General features: G+C 46.9%; 1 protein-coding gene across 1 annotated transcript in view; it reads right to left on the bottom strand.

The window, feature by feature from the left end:
- Positions 1-10530, bottom strand: part of SIM1 (SIM bHLH transcription factor 1) — a 100508-nt gene extending 89978 nt beyond the window's left edge. The window contains exon 1 of the mRNA XM_089528527.1: positions 10356-10530. Coding sequence (XP_089384653.1) covers positions 10356-10530 — 175 coding nt within the window. The remainder of the gene's footprint in view (positions 1-10355) is intronic.
- Between the last annotated feature and the right edge of the window lie 3928 nt (positions 10531-14458).

Below are 14458 nucleotides of genomic sequence, written 5' to 3'. Positions count from 1 at the left end.
TGGTTAGGACTTAGATGGGAGACCTCGAAAGAATATCAGTATATTTCAGAGGAAGGAACTGACAAAACCAACTCTGAGTATCCCTTGCCTAAAAGAAACCCTACAACATTCATGGGGTCTTTGTAAGTCGACTGGCGAATTGAAGGTCCACACAAACACACAATATCCGTTTTATCGGAATAAGGGTTGACAACGGCGGAAATCACAAGGGAAACGAGATGGATTCATCATTAGAAGACAGCCATATATTACCAGGAAAACACACACACACACACACACACACACACACACACACACCGATTTAACCGGGCTATAAAACGTTACGACCCTCCAGTTTTTCCTGCTAACAACAACAAAGGGACAACAATTTTGACATTTCGGCCAAACAGCCATCAAAAGCAGCGGCGGAGGAGGAGGCGAGATATGTCTTATTTTACCACGCCAGCGATGACAGCATCTGCTCATCATCATAATCATAATAGTATTCTTATTTATGGTTTGAATCTGAAGATGGAGAGGGCTTTCCTCCAAGGCCTTGCTGGTTTTGCCAATCAATCGGATCCCTGTTCTTCCCCCGCTTCCCCATGTGCTATAAATCTAATGTCGGAGCTTTTTTGTTTTTGCCCGGGGCTTCCGTCCTGTACTTTGGCGTTTCAAGTCCACATCAAAACTGGACTCCAAACAAAAAGAGGAGTCCGCTCCTAAGGCCTTTAAATGAGAAAAACGTCTGCAAGAAAATAAACACGGAAACCCAATGCTCAATCATCCCCCCCCCCCGAACAGCAAGAAAAACAGCCTTAAATCACCACGTGGGAAACAGGGCTCCTTCACACACACACCTCCATTTACTTTTCCACCCTCCAAAAAACTAAGAGCGCATAGGTTTCAACACTAGAAATAAAAAGCGGTTTTAAATATTGTATTTATTTATTTGCCGGTGGAGGGTGGAAGAGAAGTGCAAAGGAGAAATAATGGAATAGCACCTATGGTTATTATGAAAATCTACGATAAAAGAGATAAAAGGGGGTCTTACTTAGGAGTAAATGCCACCGAACTCACACAGGAATTTACACTTGAGTAGACCTTAGAAAAGGCCTTTCGTGCCCTTGCGGGAGTCGAACTCAGTACATTTAATTCTTAACCAATTTTCTTTTTCGCCCTCTTCATCATAAACAAAATTGGAGCCAGATCTTTTCTCAGTGAAGGTTTAAGTAATATGTATGTGTTTATATATATATATATCCTTGAGCAGAAAGTTTGGGTAGAAATACATACATATATATATATATATAATTTTCTTTAGCAGAACATTTGGGTAGAAATATATATATACAGAAAGTTTGGGTGGAAATACATATACACACAGTGCATATATATATATATATATATATATATATATGCATATATATATATATATATATATATATTCTTTTCTTTATCAGAAATTTTGGGTAGAAATATATATGCCATCGAAATCAGCGGTGGGGTAAAAATATAGATAGATACGAGATATATATCTTTAGCCAAGCAATGTAGGAGCTGAGATCTCTTTATGGCACTCCGGGCGTCGCAGGATCCCCAGATCAACTAATAATCCTTTACCGATCCTCCTGGAAATCACACCGAAAACTCGTCTTTTCTTCCCCCCATTGTTTTCGATTGCGCTTTTCTTTTCGGAAAGTCCCACGGGGGCCACAAACCCCGAAGGTGTCCGGGGGGGGGGGGCTGGCTCTCTGTCTCCGGAGAGGACGGGCGTCTGGAGGCAAGGGTCGCCTTTGGTTCAGGGGATCTGGTCGGGCGGCTCCCTCCCAGATTTTGTTCCTGTGTTTATTTTACTAGATCCACCCCCTGGGAGCCGCGGTGGGAAAATATACACTCTGTGTGTGTGTGTGTGTGTGTGTGTGTGTGTGTGTGTGTGTGTGTGTGTTATATAATAAAAATAAAAATCTGAGCCTAGAGGAAATGGTTTCGATTACCAGAACGGGTTCCCGTTACTTCCCAGCCTCCTCCATTTCGACCCGGTAATTCAGGCCTGAGATGAGACCGCCAGGCCGGTAGGATCTGGGATCCAGCGGTGGCTAAACAAGAGGGCAGACAGAAATCCTTGCCTGAAAAAAACAGGCAAATCCTTTTCTGTCCCCAAGTTAGAAAAGAAATCCTAAAAGGCACACTTCCTTGGCTTGATGGCTCTCAGTTCTTCGGCCAGCTTTTCCCAGTGTTTCCTTCCAAAAAGTGACACTCCCCCCACACACACATCCCCCCCCCTTTGGCCCTTGCAACCTCGGGCAGACCCTCCTTCACCCGGGCGCCTTCCAGATGTTATGGGGAGGGCTGCAACGCCCATCAACCCACAGTTTAGAGTCTCACACATCTGGCCGGCCCCACGGTGGGAAAGGGGGCTCTCCCCTTTCTCTCCTCTAAGGGTCCCAAGGCCAGAGGAAACAGAGTGCAAGCAAAGTCAATAATAATAACAATAATAATAAATCATCTTTATCCTCATCATCACGAAGGTCAAGCCACTGTTAGTCCTACTCAGTGTGGGCCTACTGAAACACCTGTCCCTTCAATGGATCTACTCGATCTACTGGAAGTCGGGAGAAATGCGGCATCGACACCGAGCAAGTTCAGTAAAACTTGTTCTCGTTGTTGTGTCCGGTTTGACAGCGCTTTAACTGCCACGGCTCCATGTTATGGTGCCCCAATAAACTACAATTCCCAGAATTCCATAGCCTTGAGCCAGGGCAGCTAAAGCGGTGCCAAACTAGGTTATTTCTCCAGTGTGGATGCAGCCTATATTTCTTCCTGGTCCATTTCTGTCTGAGATCCTAGAAAGGAGACCCAAGTCCCCCAGTCCTTCCTTCAGATGGTAGCCAACAAAGCAGAAAAGACTAGACCAGGGCATCGATGACGTCATACGCGTTGCGTCATCGTCCCCTTGAGCTTCGTCACTCCTACGTCATCTGTTCCCAACTCCTGTTTCCCAAGGGATGGAAACTGCCGGAGCTGCTTCTCACCTTGAGATGCTCTTCTGGTTCAGGACTGTTTCTGCTTTGCCGGGAAAAGAGAGAGGAGGGCGCATCCTCCTTCTCTGCCTCCAGCCCGGATCCCCCCCCCTCAAAGAGCTCCCCCTTCCCAAACAAACTCAAGCGGGGAGCCTGAAAATGCCCTCTGACCTCAGAAGGGGCCTGAGTTCAGGAAGATCTCAGGGGAACTGGGACAAGAAGGGAACTGTAGGCTGGGGAGGAGAAATACTGTACTAAAAGTCAACCGCAAGGAAAAAGAGAAGGACCCATCTCTGGAGTAAGGAGGCAGAGGAAAGAAGAGCACTGCTTCCAAAGGAAGGGAGGGAGGGAAGAAAGGAAGGGAAGAAAGGAAGGGAATAAAATGAAAGAAAGTAAAGGAGGGAAGGAAGGGAAAAAAGAAAGAAAGAAAGAAAGAGGAAGGAAGGAAAGGAGAGAAGGAAGAAGGGGGAAAAGGAAAGAAAGAAAAGGAAGAGAGAAGAAAGGAAGAAAGGAAAAGGACAGAAAGAAAGAAAGAAAGAAAGAAAGAAAGAAGGAAGGAAGGAAGGAAGGGAAGGAAGGAAGACCCACCAATCCTGCTCTATCTAACAATCAAGAAGGAGTGTGAATTGGGTGAAGGAACATCAACAATGTAAGATATGCAGACGATTCTATATTACAGGTACTTGCAAATAATAATAATAATAATAATAATAATAATAATAATAATAATAATAATAGCATCAGCAAAGACTTGGAATAGCTGCTGGTGCAACTTAAAGGGAAAAGTGAGAAAGCAGGGTTGTAGGCGAACATTAAGAAAACAAAAATAATGACCAGAAGTGATTTCCAAAAAAAATAAAAAATGTTAATTGGGTAATGAAGGAAGGAACTGACCAAGCCCCCTCTGAGCATACCTTGGTTTTTAAAAATCCTATGAAATTCATGGGGTTGCCCTAAATTGACAGGCGAGTGGAAGGCACACGCAGACACACAACAGAGAGAGAAATAAACAACATTCTCCATATTTTGGCTCAGTCATTAGTCAAAGTAGAGACTGCACTCATGAAATTAAGTGAATTAAACTAAGACTTGGAAAGGCAGCTATAAAGGAATTAGATCAGGTCACCAAGTGAGAAAACGTGTCACTGAATACTGAAGTCTGGAGTCCCCCTGCCCCGGTATTTCGGATTTCTGCGTCTGGGTGTAAAAGCTGGACAGTGACGGAAGCTGCAAGGAAGAGAATCAACTCGTGGCAAATGTGGTGCTGCTGCTGGAGGAAAGTCTTGCGGAGACCATTTGCCTCTAAAAGACAAACGAGCAAAGCAGGCCTGAATTGTGCCAAGAAGCCAAGGCGACTAAACTTTGGTTTAGTCTTGCTTTGGCGATGTGAGGATTCTGGCACTCATTGCAAAGGATAATGCTGGGTAAAGTGGATGGAAAAGAAGAAGACCATGTTAGGGATGGAGTGATTTTCAACCAAGGAAGAAGCCACAGCCCTGAATTTGCAATCCCCGAGCTGAGGCTGAGGCTCTTCTAGCAGGTCTTTCTTTTCTTAGGGCTGCAACCAACCCCAGCAGCCCCCAGTTCTAACCAGCAGTGCCAGTCCATTTCTGCTGTGCTTGGTCACTCCCAGAGCAGGCATTTTAAGGGTATGGAGGAAGAGGGGATGCATTTAACTGCTGGACTTCAAGAAGCACCGAGCAGCCAGGCCAAAGGCCAGCCCAGAAGCCACTGGCGTCCTTGTTTCCACATATTCGGTGCATTTCAACCTGAGGTACGCTTGGTAGAGAAAGACCCAGAAAGGCTCCAGTCCTATATCAACCATCCTGGTTATAATAAGCCCCTAGGAAAAACTGCATTGCAAATCCTTTTCTACTAACTAGTGGTTTGCTTGAGATCGCTCCAGGAGTCTGGTTTGGCCAGGAGGGCTAAGATTGGGGCCCAGCACAGCCAATGTATACCAGGAGGGTAAATTGCCATGGCGATGGCCTTTTTTTCCTGCGACCCCCAAAATAATTAAGCCAGAAGCTGTCTGTAGAGAGATCTTGTAGCCCCTTTGAGACCGACTGCAAGAAAAAAGGTGGCAGCATGAGCTTTCCTAGACTTAAATCTACTTCCTCACCAAATACATCTGAGGAAGGAGATTTTAAGTCTAGGAAAGCTCCTGCTGCCGCCTTCTTTCTTTCAGTGAGTCTCAAAGGGGCGACAAGGTCTCTCCACATACAGCTTCTACAGACTAGCAGCACGGCTATATATTTGAATCCAAATAGTGGCCTTTAAACGCAGAGTCCTGATGTGCTTAATTCATTTGTGGATCGCCTCCACCTACCATCTTCTTCCGCCTCCTCTTTCCCACATTTAATTCTCACGGCAGTCCAGAAGTTGCTCCTGCGAGTAGCTGCATAGGTAAACAGATGAGGATGAGACTGACTCCTACCTACTTCGAAGTAAAGAGGCGTCGTCGGAATCGATGGGATTCAGAACGGAGTCCACAAGAGTTAGGCTACAAGGCTAAGATCCCACTTTCCCTTCCCTTGAAATCAGAGTGTGAGGCTGCATCCGCACTGCAGAAATAATCCACTTTGATACCACTTTAACTGCCACGGCTCAAAGCTATAGAATCCTGGGTTCTGGAGTGTGTTGTTCCATCACAGCTCTCTGCCATAGAAGGCAAAACCTCACACAAAATGACAAATCGCAGAATTACATAGCATAGAGCCATGGCAATGAAAGCCGTGTCAACCGGGATTATTTCTGCGGTGCGGATGCAGCCAAGAACATGGATGCGGAGGGGTTAAGGTGTGGGGAGAGTCTGAGCTTGTTTTTCAGAAGAAAGAGGGAAATGGAAAAGAGAAGAGACAAGTTCAGCGACTTTACTGAGTTACTATACACTAATCCCACTTTAAGTGCCGTGGAAACATCCTACGGAATTTGGGGAGGTGCAGTTTAGGGAGGGGATATTTACTCCTCAGCCGGAGAGCTCACGGCCAGCGATCTGCCCCAGGATTCCTTAGGATGCAGACACCGCAGTTACAGTGGAACCATAGCGGCATAACAGGGCAGCGTGAAAGGACCCTTATAATAATGTAATTATGATATAATAAGGGTGCTTTCGGAATGATTACAGGGGAGCCAGCGTGGCCTGGATGACAAGTCGCACTCTCTCAGCCTCAGGGGGAGGCAACGGCAAACCTCCTCTGAAGAATTGTATGTACAGCGCTGTGTAAATTTACAGCGCTTTATAAATAAAAGTTAATAATAATAATAATAATAATAACAACAAGCCTTGCCAAGAAAACCCCATGACCATAAATCACCATAGGGCACCATCAACGACTAAAAGGCACACAACAACAACAACAACAACAACAACAACAACAACGGGAATGATTGCAAGGCAGCCACTGCCAGGAGGGACGAAGGGAAATCTCCTTCTTGTGCCCAATCCGGATTAAGGGGAAAAGCTTACATAACATCAAAACCTTGGTGCTGGGGAAAACAAAAATGTCGGAAGAGGCTCCAAGCCAAGCTAGTGGATAGCGCTGCTCACAATGGAGGACTTTGTGGGATTCCTCCTGGAGAGACAGCGGAAATGGAGGGCACGTCCGGGAAAAGGAGGACGTGTGCCAGGGAGGCGCCAAGAATGCTCAGGAATCTCCCAAATTGCGGCTAAAGAAATCCCGGGGCCTCGCCAGACCATTTCGATCCGCCCAGAAAAGAAACATGTAAAAATGCCAAAATAAAAAGGAAGAAGGAGGCGAAACCCTTCTTAGAAAGCCACCCAGAAAAGGGGCCTTTCAAACCTTTCCAAATCGACGCGCCAGGAGCCTAAGCTAAAAGCTAAACGTCTCACAAAACTGCAAATTCACACAAATCCAGAGTATTGAGCCATGGCAGTTAAAGCGGTGTCAAACTGCATTATTAATTCTGCAGTGTAGATGCAGCCGCCTTCATCGCCGACTAGCAAACTTTTTTTCCTCAGGCCCAAAACATACTGCAGAAATAATCCAGTTTGAGACCGCTTTTTAACTGCCCCGGCTCAGTTCTAGGGAATCCTGGGAAATGTAGTTGATTGTGGCACCAGAACTCTCTGTCAGAGGAGATTAAATGTCTACAGAAATAGAGTTCGGAGGATTCCCTAGCACTGAGCCAGGGCAGCTAAAGCGGTGCCAAACTGGATTATTTCTGCAGTGCGGATGCAGCATCCAAAGGGATGAGGCTTGAACAATAGAAAGTGGACCCGCGTTTGGGCCACATCACATTAAAACAGTGGGTTACATTTTAATATCTAGGACCGAACGCCGCACACGGAAATGACAGCCTCCGGCCTCGATTGCAAACGGGGTTGTTTTGAAGCCTTACTGATTTCCAGAGAACAACTTAATAGTAAATATCTTCTATAGCGTTGCCGACTTACTCGGAAACAAGTTGCATTTCAATGGATCAAGGCGAAATAAATACGATATGGTCGGCTTTCTGTGAAACGACAAACCACCCAGTTTGATAAATGGGTTGAAATCTAATTTTCATTCACTAATGCATATAGATCCATAAGTGTGTGTATGTGTGTATCATAGAATACACACACACACACACACACACACACACACATCTCATACAACGAACGGGAGTATGCTTTTGTAATTATATATATATATATATATATGGGAGTGTGTATATAAAATTGTGTGTGTATGATCACGTACAATAATTTGTATTACAACATGTGCCGTTATTTGTATGTATGTGTGTGTGTCTATACACACACATGTACATATTATATATGTACATATATAATATGCAGAAATAATCCAGTTTGATGCCATTTTGACTGCTATGGGATCCTGGGATTTTTAGTTTGTGGCTGCACCAGAGATCTCTGAAAGAGAAGGCTACATGTCTCACCAAACTACATATCCCAGGATTCTGTCAAATGGAGACGTGTATGTGTGTGTGTTTGTATATATCTTTGTGATTATATATATATAGTGTGTGTGTGTGTGTGTGTGTGTGTGTGTGTGTGTGTGTGTGAGAGAGAGAGAGAGAGAGAGAGAGAGAGAGAGAGATTATAAAAATACAATTCCAAAAGCATACCGCCATTGGTTGTGTCTCTCCGATTCACAATAATATATTTCTACATTCCAGTGGATCCAGTCTCCTGGTTTCATGCCTATCATGTTACATATCTCCTTCCCTAACGATTGGTTTTCATTCATTCCATCTGGGGAGTTTCCTAGTTTAAACTCTCTCCTGTTTCCCCCAAGTACCGCTTTTCCTAAAGTTTTATTTTGGCAAAACCTTCAGGTCACCTTTAGCGACTTTCACACGTTCTTGGTCGACCAAAGTGAAAACAGGCCCGGCTCCTAGGGCCCTAAAAACCACCTTTTTCGCTTTTACTTGGGCCCAAAAGTGGAGCTGATTTCGGAAGAGGCCAAGATCCCTGAGCCGGTGTTGACTTACCCGGAAGTCTAGTTTCGACAGAACATATTTGGAGCCCTGGTTTCAGATCACAGGGCAACCTTTGGCAAAGATAAATGAGCTATTATTATTATTATTATTATTATTATTATTATTTCTGCTCCTCCGCTGCATTCAGGAGAGTCTTTTCTAATTCATCTCAAAATTCAATTCAGCTTCTTCCCAAAATCAGTGATTCGGCGCAAGCTTAACCAAGGTTTCTACAGAGGACATTCCTTTTGCTTAACTGCCTGTAAATCTAGCTTTTAAAAATCCTCAACCATGAAGAATATTATTTTAATTTTTTAAAAAAACCACGAATACAAAAAAAAAAAAAAAAAAAAAAACCCCACAAAAAATTGTATTAAAGTAGATTCTTATGCTCAGGTCGAGAGGAACGTTTCTCAGCCCTTGCGGGTTTTCTCCTTGTTTTACGACAAGGGCCGGCTTCGGTCTTTGGCATTATTATTATTATTATTATTCAACTTTATTTATAAAGCGCTGTAGCTGTAGGTTTACACAGCGCTGTACACGAAATAGAATAGAATTGAATAAAATGGCCCCTCCAGTGGCGTACATTCTAGAAAATGGAATATTTCCTTACGAAGCTTGACAATAAACTCACTTTTGGGGAAATATGTTCCCCCCCACCTTCAGCTCCTCCAGATTAACTTTTAGCACTCAGGTTGACTATTTATTTTTCTCTCCTATCCACCTACCCACCAAAACAAACAAACAAACAAACAAACACCCAAGAACTGGCTGGTTTTTCTTCCTTATCAATCTGGGGCTCCTGGACACCAGCGATCCAGATGTGCCACTCTCATGCATATTCAAGAGAGGGGTTTAATTCATTTGCTCCCTCTCCCCTCTTTTTTCCCCCCTTCCCCTTTTCCTTTCTTTTTTTCCTTTCTTTCTTTCCCAGGGATGTGTCTTTCCATCTGTGGTTGGGCTCCTTTCCTTTCCTCTCCCCCCTCCGCCCCGACTTCAGTACAGAAGCCGGGTCTGCGCTTCGATCTAAGCAAATATTTAGCTTTGTATTAATTCATTTCCCGTCCTCCTTCCCTCCTCCCCAATTTACCTATCATAAATATGAGGGAATTGCCCTTTTGGGCCCCCGCACGTGGCTTTTGCCGGCGGAGGGGGAGGGAAGGCAAAGTGTTTGCATTGGAGGAAGAGGCAGCTGAGCTCCCAGCCTCGAAGTGTTGACAAAAGGCGATGCCAACCAAACAGCCCCCTCCACTGACACCAGGGAGGAGGAAAGTCTTGGAGAAGGAGAATCATCACCATCATCACCATCATCATCACCATCGTCTGTAATACAATTCCTTTGTTAAAAGGAAGAACAGCCCAGAGAACATTCCTTTCCAACATTGTATGGAGACCCATCTAGCCAACTGAAAACTCTCGAAGTTCTCCAGGACCAAAGTGGTGATATGGTTTGAGTGTTGGGTTCAAATCCCATTAGGCCACTGGATGATAACCTTGGGCACGTCACACCTTTTCTCAGTCTCAGAAGGCAAGGGCAACCCGACCCTATTTGCCAAGAAACCATAGCTTTGTGTGTGTGGGGGGTGGGGGGGTTGGGCTAGGTGGCCATGTTCTAGAAGAGTTTGTTCCCAACCTTTCGCCAGCATCTGTGGCTGGCATCTTCAGAGATGCCAAACTTGACAAGAAACCCTTGTGAAAGAGAGTCTACCTGAAGGTGCAGAAGAAGAACAAGAACCTACTGAGAAGAAGAGAACCTGGGCCTGCCACCTGTGGCCTTCTCTTACTCCTCCCACCGCAGTCGCAAGAAGTCAGTTCTTCCTCTGACACTCATTCCTCCTTCAGGTTCTGGGGTAGGAAGGCCTAGAGGTGAGATCAAGTTCTCCCACCCCTTTGGAGGCGACTTACCTTCTGGGAAGACTACGCGCATTTTCAGGTAGCTGGTGGTGAGCCGGATGATGGAGGCCTTGTCCAGTTGTGAAGTGATGGCCGAAGGCAAAGGCAGCAGCTTGGCCAGTTCATAAAACTCGCTGTTTTCCTTCTCCCGCCTAGTCCGGGCCGCATTTTTGGACTTCTCTTTCATGGTGGTTTCTTCCCCCTTCCTTTTGGCCAGGGAAGCTCCACAGACTCATCCAAGAGAGAGAAGAGCCAGGGTCAGTCCCAGCCAAGCATGGTGGGCTGCCTGGAGGAGTTGCCTTGGGCTCTGTGCTCCAGTCACCAAGTCCTCTTGAAGGACACTTCAGGCATGGCCCACGAAGGAAGAAGAAGGGGAGGCCTTCAGCTCAGGAACCGAGGACAGTAAGAGGACCATCGACTGGGAGGAGAAGAGGGAAGGGAAGAAAAGGGGCGGTTATGTGTGGACAGGGAAGATGCAGATGCGAATCCAGCTCCAAGGATCCCAAGGCGGTGGGTGGAGATGGAGGAAGCTCAGCCAGCCAGCCAAGGGCATCCTTGAGAAGGGCCTCTCAGGACTGTCGATAAAACTCCTCGGAAAAGCGACAGAAGGGCTCTTGGGGTCATTCTTCCTCCTCTTTGGGGGAATCTCCAGGCCTTTGGGCCAAAGCTTGACAGCTCTCCTCGCCTTTGGAAAGCTTCAGGCCAGGTCTTTAGTCAACTGTGAAGACAACAGCAATGAGGTGGTCAGAGAGAGAGAGAGAGACAGACAGACAGACAGACAGACAGACAGACAGACAGACAGAGATCTAGGCCAGACCTCATAACCTTTCTCTTGAATAAAGCATCTCTGGGCACCCAAAAGACTTACAAAGGTACCAAGGCAGGAGCTTTTGCGGCCCCTCTCCTCCTGGTCCAAGAAGCCTGATGCGAGGTCCCCTTTTCTTCTTGAGCTTTAAAGTCCCACCAGATTTCTTTATGCTTTTGGGGCTAAAGGGAGGAAGGTCCTTTTTTTGGAAAGAAGCCCCACTGGAAATCAATGGGCCTTACTTCAGAAGAGGTTTTCCTAGAGTGCTGCTGCAACTGCTATGCGTATCTATGGGAGTGACAGCCTTGTTTGAGCCTGGCTTCCGAGGACACAGGCTCAGGGCTGGGCTGCACCACTGCTTTCTTCCCCATCTGGAAAGGAAAGGAAAGGAAAAGAAAAGAAAGGAAAGAGGAGGATGTGGGGCAGGGCTGTGAGAAGGGAAAGGCTACGGAGGGAAAGACCACGTGGGCTTCAAAGTACATTTCAAGTGCATCCTTTAAACGAGTTTCTTATTCCACTCGAGATGATCCCCACACAGCCCGAACCCCCTGGGAAGAGAGAAGAGAGAAGAAGGCGCAGTCGATCCCTGAATGAAGCCTTTCCAGCTTTGTACATCTTTGGAAGATGCAGCGCGACCGCCTCAGAGTTTTCACAAAACAATTAAGAATATTCATTAATTCGAGCATCGTTCCCTTCTTGCCAGTTTCCCCAGCTCCTAGTGCTCAAACTCAAAAGGCTTTCATCACCACCACCACCACCACCATCATCATCTCAAGCGGGGTTTAGAAACATAGGCTCCATACCCATTACATCCAACTTCGGCTGCATGGGCCCTGCAGAATTAATCCAGTTCGACCCCGCTTTAACCCCCACGGCTCCATGCCAGGGAATTCTGGGAACGGCAGTTGTGTGAGAGCTTTCGCCTTCCATGTCAGAGAGCTCTGGTGTCGCAACAAACTATAAATCCCAGTGTTGCATGACATGGAGCCCTGGCAGTCAAAGTGATATCCAGTGCTATGGGGTTCTTGGAACTGCAGTTTGCTGTGGCGCCAGACCTCTCCGACAGAGACGGCTAAATAGCTCACAGAACTACAATCCCCAGAATTCCACAAAAGTTAAAAATGGTGTCAAACTGGATTGTTTCTGCAGTGCGGATGCAGCTCTCGCGGCTTCTTTTTTCTAATTGGTTTTGCGGGCGTTTGTCTGCTCCTGACCCACTTAGGCCGGCTCTGCTTAAACGCTTTGAGGATCCATTACCTATGGATCATGAAACCGGTCTATACCTTCCCCCCATTTCCACTCTCTCTTGAGGGGCTACACGACCGAAGAAACCCCTAGGCAAGGCAAGGGATGGCATTCCCATCTGGGTTTGCTCCCCAGGGAGGTTTTCTTCCTGGCATGTTTCCAGAAAGACTGACTCTACACCCTCTGCTTTACCGGCCCCGATCCTCTTCCTAGAAGCAGAAAAGGAGAGACACAAGCAGAGCGGAGGAGGCTGCCAGATCAAAAACAGCCCCCTGAGAAAAGCCAGGTTGGACTAGGACTCTGGAGCCGTGGGTTCAAATCCCAGCTCGGTCATGGGAGCCCACCTTGGGAGAGGCACACTCTCTCAGCCTCCTCAAGGGAAGAGCATGGCAGAAACGTCTCTGAGCAAACCTTTTGCCAAGAAAACCTCTTAGTCGGGAACGACTTGAAGGCATACAACTACCAACCCGTCCTTACTTTACTCCCCCCTCCAGGAAAATCCCCCTCCCTTGTCCGGGTGTCCTCCTTCCACCTACCTTCCTCCTCCTCCTCTTCCTCCTCCTCCGAGTTGCCCCTTGGGGGGCTTGAAGAGGAACCAGGAAGATCCCCAGATGGTAAAGTTTCCCTCCACGAGAGCCAATGGTGGATTTAAATGGGGAGGAAGCAGCCCTTGGTGCACAATCCTTGTGTGTGTGAGAGAGCGAGAGCGAGAGAGCACACCACACACACCACACACACCCCTCCCCTCGCTTTCCCAGCCCCGGGCTGAGCAAAGCCTAATAAACTTCGCGATCGCCAAAACTAGGGCTGTTTTTTACCGCAACTTCATTTCTCAGCCCAGCTTCGGCCCGGATGCCACTCACAGGGCCAGCTGGCCTCCGATTGGAGCAGGGCTCCCAAAGGCCGGCCTCTCACTGGCTGGGAGGGGCAGTGACGTCACTGGAGGGGGATACACCCCCTGCCCCCCACCTCCACCCGCCCTTCTCCGGCCAAGGACCGCCGGCCTCCGGTTGCTGACCTCGGGCCATTTCTGGCCCTTCCAAGAGTAGGGTCTTCCGAACCTCAAAGGAGGACAAGGCACCGGGAAATGGAGGACCTGCCCAGGAAAACCAAGGAGGACAGGACCCAAGGGAAGGTCAAAACACGCAGGAAGACCCGTGCTTCTGAGTCCTGGAGGGCATGGTGGCCAAAGCAAAGCTAAAAAGGCACCCGGAATTGTAAATTCATGCTTCTCAGTTCTGCTCAAACTGGAGGACATGATCAAGGAAAAGATTTAAAAAGACTCCCACAAAGGGACATTTATGCTTCTTAGCCATGTTCAAACTGGGGGGGCATGATCCAAGAAAGGATTTTTAAAAACCTCCTATAAGTGTACATCCATGCTTCTTAGTCATGCTGACATTGGAGGGCATATTCAAACTGGGGGAATGATCAAAGAAAGGATTAAAAAAAACTTCTATGGATGTACATTCATGCTTCTTAGCCATGCTCAAACCGGAGGACATGACCCAAGAAAAGCGAAAAGCACTCCTATAGATATAAATGCGTGCTTCTTAGTCCTGCTCCAAATGGAGGGCCTTTTGGAATTTCTCCTGGACATAAAAGGTTGAAATGGAGGACAGGTCCTCGACAAGGAAGACCTCTGGTCATCTTGTCCAAGGGAGACCTCGAGAAAAGCCTCTGAATCCCTGGAAGGGGCCCATCCTTCTCTTCTCCAGAAGGAACGCAAGAGAAGAGACCGTTACTTTTGGTTCGTTACCTTTCTGGTCACTTTAACCCGTTTGCTTGTTGCGATTTGGGAAAGAGGGATGGGAATGGAGACAGCGCGAGGTTTTCCTAACGCATTCCCCCCCCTCAAAAAAGGCTCGTGTGAACAAGCAGGAACGAAAGCGAAACAAAGCGTCCCAGAGGTGGTGGCAACGAAAGTTACCTCGTTTGCTCACAGACAAACTAGTGAAGACGCTGGAAAAAGCTTCCAGTATGTCAATTTAATTAAGGAAGGTTCAGCCCCATATATGGACTTTTAACTTAGGAAAATCAGACCCACCCAGAATTTCCTTCCCGG

Source organism: Sceloporus occidentalis, unplaced genomic scaffold (assembly GCF_023333645.1).
Source record: "Sceloporus occidentalis isolate IW3139 unplaced genomic scaffold, rSceOcc1.0.p SCAF_6, whole genome shotgun sequence".
Taxonomy (NCBI): Eukaryota; Metazoa; Chordata; class Lepidosauria; order Squamata; family Phrynosomatidae; genus Sceloporus; species Sceloporus occidentalis.
This window is presented reverse-complemented; position numbering and strand designations above follow the sequence as displayed.